This window comes from Triturus cristatus, chromosome 4_2, assembly GCF_964204655.1.
Source record: "Triturus cristatus chromosome 4_2, aTriCri1.1, whole genome shotgun sequence".
In the NCBI taxonomy this organism is placed as follows: domain Eukaryota; kingdom Metazoa; phylum Chordata; class Amphibia; order Caudata; family Salamandridae; genus Triturus; species Triturus cristatus.
In genome coordinates, this window is record NC_140586.1 from 500,754,795 (window position 1) to 500,770,497 (window position 15,703).

The window sequence follows — 15,703 nt, forward strand, 5'->3', positions numbered from 1 at the left end:
TTTCTTTCTGCTCCGGCAGCTTGGGATTCTTCTAGGTCAAACGTAATGTTTTAGTTATGAGGTGTTATTCGCTTGGAGAGAACCGGTTCAGGCCGGCCCTTATCGAAGGATTGTATTTTTCTTCATGCCGAAGACACTACATCAGGCCGGCCGGCTGGGAACGTGTCCTTGGTACGGGGAGGTACAAGAATTTGGTGGGCGGCAGGTTACGGGCCGGAATTTTCCATGAGGAAATGCACCTCTATATTAGTGAAAGTCTGAGGCAGTTACAAGGGCAGTCCGTAGGCGGCATCTAGCCGTTAGCAGTAGAGCTACTACTTATTCCAGGGAAGACAGACGCCATCTTGAAGGCGAAGAAGAACTGAGAGACAGATGCTTTCCTAACAGAATAACCAGAGAGGAGAGAGTAGCCGATAAGGAAGAGGTCCCAGTGACTCGGAGAAGGGTGATTCCAGGCGAGCCGAGGCACAGACGAGAAGGGAGCCTAGATGACCACTGAGTGCAGGCTACATACTACTAAGGTGATGTCGACCCTTTCTTATTAGAGTGTACAACTTAATCTTTCACTTTTCTTTGCAGGTTATGTGTTATATCGTAATGTTATGTGATTGTATGTGCAATGAGTAATAAAGTATCCAGTTTGTAGTGAACCAACATATGCTGTGTGTTCTTGTATAAGAGGGTAGCCTATTCTTCTAGTCAGCTGCGGCTACATGAACAGATGTTAACCCTGATCAGGTAAGTGGTAACTGAATAAGGGAAAGAGGAGCCCCTCAAACCTGAGAACAGGCTATGCCCGAACTGGCAATCCTTGTGTGATCTGATGAATAGTGAGACTGATTCCCTTTTTGTATGTTATGGTGATCATAGGATGAACCGTCGTATGAGACTGCCGTCTAGGTAGAGAGGTCTGGGTTCGTATGGGACCGTGAGGCCGCCACTTGTGATACTGTCGTATGGGCAGAGAGGTCTGGATCCGTATGGGATCGCGAGGCCGCCGATTGTGCTGAGACTGCCGTCTGGGTAGAGAGGTCTGGGTTCGTATGGGACCGCGAGGCCGCCACTTGTGATACTGTCGTATGGGCAGAGAGGTCTGGATCCGTATGGGATCACGAGGCCGCCGATTGTGCTGAGACTGCCGTCTAGGTAGAGAGGTCTGGGTTCGTATGGGACCGCGAGGCCGCCACTTGTGATACTGTCGTATGGGCAGAGAGGTCTGGATCCGTATGGGATCGCGAGGCCGCCGATTGTACTGAGACTGCCGTCTGGGTAGAGAGGTCTGGGTTCGTATGGGACCGCGAGGCCGCCACTTGTGATACTGTCGTATGGGCAGAGAGGTCTGGGTTTGTATGGGACCGCGAGGCCGCCACTTGTGATACTGTCGTATGGGCAGAGAGGTCTGGGTTCGTATGGGACCGCGAGGCCGCCACTTGTGATACTGTCGTATGGGCAGAGAGGTCTGGGTTCGTATGGGACCGCGAGGCCGCCACTTATGAGATCTTGGTATGCATAGTAGGAATCCCCTGTCCTTAGGTGATAGATATATGTGGTTGTAGGATTGTAAATAGGTTCTAGGGAGGGGGTAACGTTCTGGCCGGGTTAGTGAGGCTCTGATGAGCGGGTTCTATTTGATCCGAAAACCCAAGCAGAACAACTATAAACTTAGCAGATGGAGTGGTGGTCTCCGACCTTACAGTTTCTGAGGAGTGTTTTTTCTGCTTTTGGGACAGATTCATGGTGAGTCTTTTTTAAGGCCTTTATAGATACTCTGATGTCCCCTGGTCACGAGATCTTTCCCTCTTGTGTGGCCTTTTATGAGGGGTTGAAGAGGTGTCACTGTCTTCTCCCTCAGAAAGAGGAGACCTTTTAGATTTACGTTTTTGAAGCCTCCCTTCCCTATCATTTAGGGTCTTAGTAGAAAAGGTACAACAGATCTTGCAGTCTTTTATGTTGTCTGCAGGGTGGAGGCAGTAGATAGAGTTCTTTTGGGGGTCCTCAGAATGAAGACTTGTTTTCCCATGGGCACCACAGGACCTGAAAAGACCTTTCATAGATGACTCTGTCATGGTAGTAGTAAATGATAAATCTTGTCCAAACTGGTAGATGAAAAACTGAGCAGAGCGCAGGGAGGCTTCCTTCCCACATTGTGCGGTAGAAAATCTGAGGGAACCAGGCTTTGTGGGGAGTATTCCAGATTTGCTGGAGTTTGGTTCCTTTTAAATGATATGGATACGTTATTAAAGTGAATGCTTCATTTCCATTATAGCCTATGGTACTGTTATGTTGCTTACTATGGTATCGTGGGACTCTCACATTGACAACGGGGAATGATTCAAGCATGTGAATCTATAAAAGATCCAATACTGGAGAAAAGTACTTTCCTTTTTCCAAAGAAAAAGCAGAGACTGGTCAATTATTTGATGAGTGTTATTATTGCGTGCCAGCAAATGATGATTACTAGCCACTTCACTTCCCGTGAGTATGCAGTAGAGGGCAAATGTTGACCCATTACTTCTGCAAGTCACACAACTAATGGCCCATTTCCTCACAATGGCAGTCATAAGAACAAATTGTTGACGTTTCGACCCCCTTACAACAATTTCATTGGGGTCTTCATCAGGGCCAATTACAGTAGCAACCCTCACGCAAAACATAAATATTGAAAAGCATTCTCAAACTAAAGGAATCACCAGATAACTTAAGGTGATTAACTGTATATGGCTCGGGATAGCCGTGGGGAAACTCTTCCAACCTTGAGCATGCCTCCTAGTATTAGACTACCTATTCAGAGAAATTTCATTCTCCCAAATGTCAAAGATGCCTGTTCCCAGATCTGCTCTGAGCATTACTATTTACTGCACCCTAAGCAGTGTCCATTAGGACTGGTAGTGCATGCCTCAGAATTGGCTAATACATAGAAGTGAAGTCGTTTGACCTAAAATTCTATGATTGGTGGGATATATATATATTTTTTAAAAGATCTCTTTATTGAGTTTCAAACTTTAAATCATCACAACATTGGTATGCATACGTTTCAATCAGGTTACAGTGAATTTCAATATTATTGCAGTATCTAGTGAATCAATCAATCACTTCAGTTGAGTGTCCATTACGTCTTGACTTTTCCATCTCTACGGTCGGGGATATACATAGGTCCCCTCTATGTGCATTCCATTTCTTATCCCATTTCTTAGGACAACCTCTAGACTTATACACTTCTTACTCTGCAATCATACATTTGTCGAGTTCGGATGCCCAAATCGTAAGTGAAGGTCTTTACGCTGCACCCCAGTTCATTGTGATTGCTCTTTTAACTAATGTGTATCCGATAGTGGCTAGTTGCTGGTTCACTTCTGTGAGATCAGTTGCTTCCCAAAAGTTAAGGAGCCCCAGTGAAGGTGTTAGGGACACTTGCTTCCCTATAGCCTCTTGCATGTGGGTTGTGACCCCTTCCCATAAAGGTCGTATTTGCAGACAGTCCCATATAGTGTGATAGAAGGTTGCTTCTCGGTGACAGCCACGCAGACAAAGCTTGTCTTGTTGAGCACCCATTTTCGCTAAAGTCACCCGTTAGGTACATTTCATGTAAGATTTTTAGTTGGATAAGGCAGAAATGAAGAGTATTAGCTGCCTCTCTCAGGGACATCAATGCTGTTTGCCAGTCTTCGTCATCGATGTCTCCGATATCGGCTTGCCACTGCTCTTGGAGAGCTTGAAAGGGATCTGGCAGGTTGTGACATAATTTGCGATAGCTAAGGGAGATGGCTTTGTCTGGGATGGGTTCAGAAAGCAGCTGATCTTCCAAGGGGATGATTCCGGCACGCTGCTCATATCTGGGATCGCTAGTGTGAGTGAATGGCGGATCTGTAAATAACGAAAAATCTCTCCTGGAGCTAGGTCGTACTTTTCATGTAGTTCACTGAATGTGAAGAGTTTACCCCGTTTGACTAAGTGGCCTATAGTGGAGAGTCTGATTAAATCCCATTTATCAAAGCCTGAGTGATGACATAGGAGCCCCAATTTTTAAGAGGACCACAAGGGTGTGGCCTGAGTTAGCACTCTGGTCCAACCCAGACGTTTAGTGGCCTGATGCCAAATCTCCACCGTCCGTGCCATAGGGCCCAGGTACCGTCCCTTCCAGGGTCTTGTGTGCAGAGCTCCCAAACATCCCTCACATTCCATCTGATATCTGTCCAACAGGACGTTATAACCAGCGATTTATTGCCACTAATTGCGAGGCCCAGTAGTAGAGACGTATATCTAGAAGCGCAATCCCCCCATCGTACCACCCCCTCGTCCGTTTGAGCAATGCTATGCGAGTCGCACCTCTATCCCACAGTATTGAGCGGACCTCACTTTCAATGCTGTTAAAATAAGAGTCCGGAAGTTTCTAAGGACAGTTTTGAAGGATATATAAAAATTGCGGGAGAGCAAGCATCTTAAATAGGGCAGCCCGGCCTAGTAACAAGAATGGCAACGCTCTCTAATGTTTAACATCATTGCGGTGTCCATCTAGAGGTACAACCAGGTTTTTCTCATAGAAAAGCTGGAAGTCAGGGGTGACAAACACTCCAAGATAGCGAAAACCGTCATTGGCTATCTCAATCTTGCATCCCGAGGGAAGCCTAGGAATTGGACCCCGAAGAACAAACAGCGCCGATGTAGACCAGTTGATGGCATAGCCAGCATACTTGTGAATTTTTTTTAAAAATATGTAAAAGTCTGTGTATTGAAGCGTATCTGTTCAACACTCCGTCCATCATCCCCTTTGGGTTTGCTTTTGTTCGCCCTAAGTTGGCAGGGTGTGCCCAGACGTGGGTCCCTTGCTCACTTTGCCACTGGATTCAAGCTAGCCTGGCTGATGACAGCTGATTAGCCATCCCCTTTGGTTTTGCTTTGAAGCGTATCTGTCTACAGAGCCATTACATTTCTTAAGCACCTCAATGACAGTAAAACAAGCATTGGTAATGCATTGGTTTCACCTATGTAGTGAATAAAGAGCTGTTTTCATCAATCATTGTCCGGAAGAAGGAAAGAGCTCCCTGACAGATAACACGGGAGTGGAGAGGATGTGGTGCAGCGGCCAGAGCTGCTGACTTGAGAGCTGGAAATCCCAATTTGAGTCTCAGTGGCGCCGCGCAACATCCTGTGATTCTATGCAAATCACTTCATCTCTCCGGTTGATAAATTGTTATCTAAATATGCTGCAAGAGTGTAGGTCAACCGAAGTGGATGTTAACAGTATTTCGGCTGTTGACCCTTCAGATTGGTCGAAATACCTCATGACTATCGAATCTAAATTATCTCTCAACTACCACCATACAGCCAACCCTTAGGGACCGTAAATAATTGGCAGTGGAGAGCAACACCCCACTTTGACGCTCTCCGCTTCCCTCCGCCACCTCCTTATTGGTGGCCACAGATGAACACACCCCTTTCCTTCCTCCCCTCCCCCTCTTCCCCTCTTCTCTCCTCCCCTCATTCATAACTTTTGTTCTAGACCTACCTCTACACCAGTGCACGGGCATCAGATTCTCCACCCGCCTGAACTTGCGACTACATTTACACCCTACTTCCCCCTCATGCGGGGCCACATATTATGCACCATGTCCCTTGCACTTAAATTCTTCACATTACCAGTAATTTTAAAGTGAAGAAGTTGAAGGGTATATATTTGTCACTTTAAAGGCACTTTTGTGCAGGCCAGATGGACTGCAATCTTCATTTAAGTTCCATACGTTCCTGAAAAGGGCTCAGTGGCATGCATCCTTACAGACTTGTTCACAACACCAATAAGAGATAAACCACCTCTAATTGGGACACCAATACATTCTACATTATTCGATAATCTTCAATGTCTCAAAATATTCAGTGAAGCTCTGGAAATAAATATCCACACTTATATATGACCTTGCTACACAGAATGTATTTATACTCCTGCATTACAGCTATTTAATATGGGCACGTGCCCACATATCCACTGGATGATTACCTGTTGTGAACAGGTGGTTTGGCCTTTCTCACACAGTTTTGGAAACAGGATTTGCCTTTAAGCCTCAACCTACTTTGAAACATATGTCTGCAACTCACATTGCAAGCACTGAGCTTTTATCTTGTTTATCAGGAAGTAATACTTGCACCTCAAACTTTAGGTACTTGTAAACACCACACCACATACTTTTCAACATACACAATCATACTTACCTCCAGGGCTTCCACTAATTCACTGATATGAGCCCACACATGTACACTTAGTAACACTGTGCTGCATATGAAAATGGTGTAATTAGTGATGTCATTAATGATGTAATTTGAGATGTCATCAGTGATGTCATCAATTATGTAATTTAACATGCCATGTCCCAGAACCCCCAGTTTTGGTTATGGCCGTGGGGGAAGTCCCAGGACCCCGGTGACCCCGCCAGCTCCCTGCAAGTGACCCTACAGGCCAACGGGTGCACCGGTGCCCACCCGGGGCACCCCATAGCATTTTTAATGCTGGAGGCTGTCCAGCGAGCCTCAGGACCCCATGGTCCTTGCTGGCTCCCTTGCCAGCACCATACTTGGTGCTGGTGGGAGCCAGCTGCATTACTTCACTCCCGCCCAGTACAGAGAAGTATTTTTCGTTGCTACTCTCCAGGAGGGAGCAAAGTTATTTTCCCTGCCTGGTAGAGTGCAGGCAGGGTATACATAGTAGATACAAGTATCACCGCTGCCTCAGCCACTCTGAACCTACCCTGGTTCTGGAATGTTCCAGTTGAAATGAAGGGCTTCTGCTTTCCTGAACTTCGTGGCATTTTCCTTCTTTCTCCTAAGATGGACCCCTTCCCTACATTTGAGCGTACCCTTAGACATGGTGCAGCAAAAGTCATATTCCTCCATAGAATAAGATTTTGGGAGACAAATCATGGATGAGGCATAAGCATTCTTCTCAGCTTTTTTTCCACCACACAGTGGACATTTGACAAAGAGGGACAGCAACGCTGAGAAAAAGACATATCTGCAAAAATATCTAAATCCAGGTGAAAATCATGTAAAGCACTTCTGCCTTTCAAGGGCGCTGAGAGTTTCTCAGTGGACTGATGAGTATAGAAATGGGTTGCTTCTTAAAGGACGAGTGTCACATTTAAGCTTCTGACTCATAATACTCACCTAGGAGCATGTCTTTAATTTTTTTTATCAATGCTGTCATTTACATGAAAGCAGCAAAGTTCGTTTTATACAGTATTGTTGTATAGTGGGGTTGTATAGTGGTTTTAGATTTGTTTGGCTAGTAAAGCAAACGAAATATAGAATATTAAGCCGAAGACATGCTGCAGTTATTTATCTACCTAGAAAGATTCCCAGTTATTTCTATCTAAAAATAACGAGATCCCGCCCACAGACAGGTCAATTCAAGTGTTTATTTCTACCAATGAAGAACGTACAAGGAACAACAATACAATCTCTTCAGCTTGTCAACTAAAATGCTTTTGTATATCATTGCTTATCCAAAGCAACAGTAGGGGGTCTTCCGATTGAGGATACGATTTCCTATGTTTCAAAAAGGCGGCTAAGATGATATGACTGTCTCATGAATCCTGATCTTGACAATGCCTGTGAAACATGACATTCAAGCTCAGCTTGAAAGTACCTGCAGTGATGTCAGTGACTATAATATAATGCTGGTGGCCATGATACCAATGACTGTGTGGTCAATAGTCCTGGTCTCAGCGCAGTGACATTGACCATGACATCCGTGACCACATATTAGTGCTGAAGATGTCAACCATAACCATTTTGGTTGTGACACTGATGAAGACATCACTGTCCGGGTTATTAATCATCTCAAACATGGCGCCAACAGAAACATGCCAACCATGATGTCCAAAGCCAAGGCATTGGACGTGAAGTCAGCATGATGTCACATGCAGTGATATCTATTCTTGAATTGTATTTATGCCTAATTGTACTTTGAATATGCAGTTATGTTTTTCTTTGAGTTTATTCTATGTGTTGACAGGTTGAATAAAAAGTTGTTGCACCTGAACCTTTAAGAAAAAAGTTAAAAAAAGAAAAAAATACTGCCTCTGCTGTTCTCAGGACTCTCAATGCTGGAGTATCAGAAAAGAATTCACCAACAAATTAGCCCCTTCTGCCAAACTGACAAGTCCCAATGCAGAGCTGTTCCCTAGCCAAAAGCAGCTGGCACTTTTAAGCTCCTTTTAATTTTCAGCCTAACCTTTCAAGCTGCTTAAGTATGTGGTGCATTGAGCTGCATAAAATATTATATACTGATGACCAGTCATTTGTTCCAGTGCCGACTGCTCTCGATTAGGATGCAAAGGAGTGGAGATCCAAGCCCTTAACATACACATCAAGGCTCTTGGCTTTCCTGGTGTCTACTTCTGCCATTCAGATTTAGAGCTTTCGTGATCCAAATTCATCATTATCCACCTAGTGGAAACGAACCATCTCAAATTCTAAGACAGTTGTCGGTCTACTACTACTTCAAACGCCACTGAGAACTAAGGGCTGTTTTTGTCCACTTGCAGGTTAATGGATGTCTTTTATCTGCTTGAAAAGAATCTAAATGATTAAGACATTAAACCTTTTTGGAAGGATAATATGTGTCATTCCTTTGTTCAACTGGCAGCTTGCATCACTCCTTCTGAATGCTTATTGAGCAGAAAGTAAATACACATGTAAAGGACGGATATCACATTTTTATCAAAATAAAATCTGTAAACGCAAAATATGGCCACTTTAGTTTAATGAAATGTGTGCAGATTGATTTATGGAGGGGAAGGTAGAAAAGCTAGCTAAGGTCGGTCACATCATGTGAGTTTTAAAGAACACAAAGGAAGTATTACACAAGGAATTAACTTAAAAAGACTTAAATTCATGGACAGATAAACATTTTTAACATTTGATTACAATGTTTCTCTTCAGAAATATTTTTTCCCAATGACGGAACTTCTACAAGAGCCCATGGCCAATGAACCTTGCAGAATGACGCAATTTCAGGTAAGTGAAAAGTTCATGTACATGTTGCAAAACGTCATTTACAACTACCAGTTGATTATATTGTTATTTTCTTACATGTTGCCTTCGGTTTTCGTTTCCCACTTCCAGGGGATTTTTTCTCTTTGCTTTTCGGCCTCTTAGTCTTCGCTGAACCCTTTGCACTTTTACCACTTCTACCACTTCTACGTGTAGGTGGTGAAGTGGGTGGTGAAGCAGGTGGTGGTGAAGCAGGTGGGGGCGATGCAGGTGGTGGCGAAGCGGGTGGTTGCAACGCGGACGGTGAAGCTGCAGGCCCCTGTGTTTCTTCTTTGTCGCTTGACATTTTTTCCAGATTTAAGCCTGAAAAGATACATTTTACAAGATCATCAAGTTTTGTAATATGTATGTTAAATATACGCAAGCATACACCTTCTCTTACAAGTCATATCATTGAAGTATGCTAAAATTTAGGGCAGAAAGGGGCAGGACCAGAGGTTGTTAAAAGCTGTACAGAGAAGTGTGGCTCAATGGTTAGAGCGGCAGACCCTGATGCAGAGGTCTGGCCCGGGACCAGGGTTCAATTCCCGCCTCGGCGGGTCTTGGGCTCAATTTCCTCTGACCTGATCATTCTCGCCTCGGTGCCTATTCTGATCATGGGTCCCACTCTGCAACTCTGGGCAATAGCTTGCTTAATCTCCACAATGGCCCCAACAGCGCTGGGATGCCTGGCTTCACCTTGGGGGTGCCCAGGAGTGGACATTTCACAGCCAGGAAGGGTTCCACAGCGGTATGAGTACAGCGCCAAGACACCCCAGGGTATAAGTGCGCTATACAAGTACAAATTCATTTCATTTCATTTCATTACATGGGAGCCACCTCTGAACGAACCTTTGTGAATAGCCTTATGTTTTCTACTTTAGCTTCAAAAATATAAATGTAGACTCAAATGTTAACTACTCTGGCGAGGATTTACTTCGTTGTCTTCATTGTAAAACCAGCTTTGTTCACGATGCCTCACAGACCATGAAAAATGCTGCAAGTCGGCCAAATAAAAAAACCTGCACACAATGTTTATAAACAATGTATCTAACGAAGGAGGCAGTTGCATTTTTGAGGTAAGAAACGCATCATAGCAATTGCATGGGTTTTTCCTTAACCAAAATGCCAGGGGTAGCGGAAGTGACATCACATACCCTTTGACCTTCATGGCATCACAGGAAGTGACAGCACATGAACCTTGACTCGAATTATACTCACACGCTCTTAGATCCCCTTACAGTTACACTCCTATTTATTCTCATACACTTCCATTCACTCTAATTCTCACTCACACTCACACTTACTGACACTCAGGACCAGGTTTTCTAAGGGTTTGTATCACTTTTGGGATACACACCCTGTGCAAAGTGTTAGCATTGGGATTTACTATCCAATGCAAATACTCATTTGTATAAGATAGTATAAAAAAATTGTGCTATGCACAGTTTTGCATTATTTTACATCTAGTGAGCATTCTATGGGTGATGCATTGGTGCACCCATGCAACCACTGATAGGGTTTGATGCAACTCCCTATCTACAAACATTAGTAGAGAGAAATGTGCACCAAAAGGATACAACCCACATACAAATTGGGAAAAGCCTTAAAGCATATTTTATGTACTGCGCTATGGTGCAAGGGAGAAGTGCACCAGCGCATAGGGAGAGAAACATTGCACCATATCTTAGCAGATATGGTGCATTTTTTCTCTCTTCCTTTGATACAAGGCAGCACAGTATCTTTGGTGCAGTGTTCCTTTGGGTCAAAGAATAGTAAATCTGGGCTATAGTCTCTCACAATCTCACACACTACCTGTCACTGACTCTCACTATTTCTCACACACATGCTTTCACAAACACGCTCTCTCTCAAAAAACACACTGCCCCACAAGCATGCACACAGTATACATTTCTACCTACCACAGCTGCCACCAAAGGTCCAGTTCCAGCTAAGGGTGCTCAATTTTTTTTAAAACTAATATTGAATAATATAAAATTATTCCCTAATACATATAAAGGAAAATAGGCTGAAAATAAATAATGTAGAGCCGCTCCTGTGCTCTTATATTAACAGAAACAATGGTTCCTGTGGGACAATGTAAGTAATACTGATAATAGTATGCGTAGTCGCAATGTAGGCAAGGGTTAGGTCGATATCCAAAGGAGAAAAACCATATACAACTCAATATTTGGTATACACAGTAGTTGTTTATGTAAATATAAATATACATTTTCAGAACAAAACAATGCAATGTGTCCCCAGTGAACATGGAACCTAAACTAATGGTGACATATTTGTGACATATACACTTGGTTTCCAATAATTGTAAAATTCGACCATCAAAAGTGATTTAGTAATGGAAACAGCGTCCTTGTATAATAATAGGCACTGCTGAATGGTTCGCTTTTCTTTTGTCGACTGCGTTTCGACACCCAGGAGGATGAGGGGTCTCTTCCAGACCTAATAATGTAGGGACATCTGAGACGAAGGATAGTCTGCCAGCGTGAACGGTGTGCACCACATGGAGGTGAAAGGTGAAAAAAGGGGGGAATGTTTTACTCACATGGGACCCGCCCGGGCACCCTTTGAGGGGAGGGTGGCAGGTAAGGGTCTCGTCTCCCGTTGTATCCTGCACTTGCTAATATTCCCTGCCACCAGGCCCACTAAACGGAGCAGGGCACTCCGCCAATCGTGCTGACGCTAAGGTGCTCCTATCCCCAGACGTAAGCGGCCCTGCAAGCCTTCTACGATCGCAAGATACGATTGGTTGCAACCCAGAGCCCTCCGGTCGCCATCTTGGGCCACGACTGCTGCGAGGGCCTGCTGGCTGAACATTGGCCCTACTGCTTCCCCCTGAGGGCGACTGACTTGCACCCTAGGCTGCCTGTGCCCCTGGATGCTGAGTGGGGCCCCTTGACCTCCAGGGCTCCTTAAAAGAAATCGTCAACTCCCTTGCTGCCCCGGCTGCCTGGCCTTATGGGCGGCCTGCAGACGTTCTTCGATGCTTACCTCGCCCCCGGAGCGGCGCTGCTGAGCGGGGCATGTGGGGCACGCCGACTGCGTGCAGCGGTGGCTGGGAGGGCCCGCTTGGATCAGATTTCTTCACCTGATGCAGCCTGGCCTCCTGCGGCCTACTTGCGACCTGGGGCACTCCCGCTCTGATGACATCGCTCCCGGCCTTAGATCCCAGCCGCCGGAGCTCAGCTGTGTAGGGCTCCTGGAGCGAGGGCCTACCTCGCCTTGTTCTGCCTGCCCTTGGGTTCTCCCCCACCACAAGCAAGATTGTCCGGCGGCGGTCCTGAGACATCTGGCACTGTGGAGGGACCACGCTTGCCGAAGACAGTGGTGAGTGGTGTTTGCGCTTTGCCTGCAGGGGCCCCGGGGATGGCGAGGAAGCCCTCTACCGCCCACCATCCTGAGGTATTGCCTCCCTTCCCGCTCATTGACTATTGACTCTTGGCTGGGGGCTCCCTTGTCATTCGGGGCACAGCAGCTGCTCGCGGGAGGGGATCACCCACTTGACTGTGCTGTGACTGTTTTTTGCCCTTGCTGGGGGCCCTACATCCTGTGGGTGGTCGTGCTCTTGGGCCATGGGGCACGTGGCTCCTGAGCTTTGCCTGCCCACTGGTGCTGCTGGGACTGCAGAGGCACTTAGCAGTTCTGCCCTGGGACATTTTGCATTGCTACCAGGATTGACCCTATATAAGCCGCACTCCTACACTGTCTCCCTCCCTGAATATAAGGATCCGCCTTCTCGCGTTGGAGGGTCCTGAAACGCCTCACCCTAGTCGCTCCTGAGCTGGAGTTGAGGATGCCTGGAAAACCTTTGGCTGTGCTTTGTCGTTAAGGACTGGTATCAGAGTGGTGATTCCTACTGACTGCTATCTATCTACTTTTGCCTCCTGGATTGGTCCTTGGTGAGTCCGGTAGTCTTGGGGTGGCGACGGCTGTGATTCCCCTCTTGTCCTTGGCCTGGTGAGTCGCACGGTGCTCCCTCGCTGAAACTCAAGTCTACATGGAACATTGGTAGCGTTAAGTGCCGGTGACCTGCCATACACCGCATTACTGCTGCCTCCTTCACGATTCACCACCTGTTTCTTCCCTTTGGTACTGGGCCCTTGGCTCTCACTGAAACCACTGCCATGCCACCCAAGCATAAGGCCAACAAGGACGTTGACTCCTCGGCACCTCTCTCTGGTCCAAGTCGAACTCTCAAGTGCAGGAGGACTCCAAATCTTCAGCTGCGTTATCTGGGAAACCCACGTCCTATGTGCCAATCACTCAAGCGTTCATGTCATCCTTTATGCAGGAAATTAAGGATGAGATTGGCTCCCTTCGACAAGATTTTATGGCTGGGTTTCAAGATATATGTAGAGAAGTCACGGCGATGGATGATAAAGTGGACGGCCTGGAATGCACAATGGACACCAGTACTTAAGACCTCGAACACCTCTGGAAGAAGATGGATGAAATTGAAGACCAAAATATCACCCTACAATTAAAGCAGGAGGACTTGGAAAACCACAGGAGGCGGAATAACCTACACATCAGTAGGGTTCCATTGGGAATGGAAGGGAAGGATATCCTGACGAATACAGCGGACCTCCTGCTACCCTTCGAGCGAATGAAGACGCCTCTCCACCCTTGCTCGATAGGGCGAACCGAGTCCCCGGCCCTCGCAATCGCCCTGATTTTGTTTTTGTTTAATCCAGGGGAATATTAACTGGATCTCTTATAACGGCCTATCAATACAAATCTTCCAAGATCTGGCACCTGCCACGCTCCAACGGAGGAAGGAGTTAAAACCTGTTACAGATAAACTGTGAGACCTTGATGTTAAATACCAATGGGGCCACCCCTTTCAATTGATGTTCTCCTGGGAGGGCAAACGACGAATTCTTAGATCATTGAGAGAGACCCAGTGGCTCCTCCATCTCCCTGTAGATCCTAGAGATGAAGGCCCGCCATCATCACGAGAACTTCGAACTGGCCGCTTCATCCGGAATGGTCTACTGTTCCCCCTCCAAGATCCAAGCGTCGAATACAGGGTCTTGATTTGTCGCAAAGTAAACAGGACATCATCAGCCACATCCGCTCCTTGAATGGCTCTCCTTCTCCAACAAAATCGCTGCCCCTAGCTGAATGACATTTTATAACTTGAGCCAGTCCTCTATCTGTAATTGACACCTCCCGCTTAGGCCCAGTGGCCTGTTTGAATTGTGCTTACTTTTCCTTTGCACGCGATGCAGGCGGCAGAGGCCTTCGGAAGTCTGTGTGTCCGCCACGCCCCCACAGCAGAATCCCACAGGGAGTGACTTCTCCGAAATTGCCCGCCAGAGTGATTCTGGGCTGTTCCTGTCAGACTCTGTTATTGCCTGGCCCCGTTGGCCATTTGTTTGTATTTTTTCTTCTTTCTTTTTTCTTTCTTTCTTTCTCCCTATCCCCTTGTCTATCTCCTTCCCTTAAATGCGCTACTGGGGAGGCCATAATCTTAAGATCCTCTGCCGCTGTAATAGGGGGGCTTACTCATTTATGTGCAGCCGGTATAGCGATTAAGGGGGCCTTTCGTTGTATTGCCCTGGAGAGTCTGACTCACGGGGCTGGTACAGACAGTCTGGGCTGCCGATCTGCAGGTGAAGGGTGCTAACATCCCCTCTAGGTACCATGACTAACCCTATTAAATTCCTCTCTCTAAATGTCAAAGGGCTGAATTCCCCTAATAAACGTCGCCAGGTCTGGAGATATTTACTCCATCAAGATCCTGACATGATTTTCCTTCAGGAAACTCATTTACTTTTGGAGGACACCAACTGATGTCACACCCTAAATATCCCAATCAATATTGGGCATGTTCCTCCTCTAAACCAGTGGGGAAGCGCTTCTCTTGAAATCGGGTTGGCAGGCGGCAAACCCTAAGATTACAGGGGATGCTGAGGGGAGATTTCTCAGATCACACGTGCCCCGGGGTCAATGGTCTCCAACTTTGGTTAATATATATGCCCCTAATCAAAATCAGGATGCATATCTCTGTTCGCATCTTAGAACTCTATTGCAGCCCATTACAACCCCTGTTGTCCTCGGGGGGATTTTAACTTGGGCTAGAATCCGGAATGGGATCCCACTGCACACACATTTCAATCAACCAGGGCCATGTCGGCGTCTCCCTGAATTGTCCTTACCGACTCCGGGTTGGATGACGCCTGGAGGCATCTACACCCAGATTCTCGGGACTTTCACATGCACATCGCTCATACTCTCGTATGGATTATTTTTTTCTTTCCCTTCCATTGATACGGATGCTTTGTAACGCCGAGATATCCGATATCTCTATTTAGGATCATGCACATTTTCAGTTCTCTCTCCAATCCCCAGTCCTCCGGGATCCTGTTGATGTGGCAGACCTCCGGAAAGAGATTGAGGCCTTCTTTCTAGCCAATACCCTATCCGATACTCCTGAGGATATTTTGAGGGATGCATTCAAAGCTACCATTCGAGGGGCCATCACGTCCATCTCGATTGCCAGGACTCGTGAGGCACGCTTGGTGGAGTCTGCCCACTCTCGGGATATTAAGGACTTAGAATGAAAAGATCACACACACACCCTTCTCTCCGCAATAAGCGTCTTCTTGCTGAATTTTGTGGCCAATTGCGTATACATCGCACTAACAAAGCTGAACGA

General features: G+C 46.3%; 1 protein-coding gene across 3 annotated transcripts in view; it reads right to left on the bottom strand.

Annotated features, from left to right (window-relative positions):
- The window catches only part of DNAI3 (dynein axonemal intermediate chain 3), a 958,656-nt gene that overhangs the window by 857,873 nt on the left and 85,080 nt on the right, over positions 1-15,703 (bottom strand). For 2 of the 3 annotated variants that reach the window (XR_014960642.1, XM_085602077.1), the window contains exon 2: positions 9,082-9,345. Coding sequence is in view for 1 of the 3 variants with exons in the window: in XM_085602077.1 (XP_085458203.1) it covers positions 9,082-9,328 (247 nt within the window). In the remaining 2 variants the exon portion in view is untranslated. Of the gene's footprint in view, positions 1-9,081; positions 9,346-15,703 lie in introns of those variants that run through there. The other variant, XM_085602078.1, reaches the window with a different exon arrangement.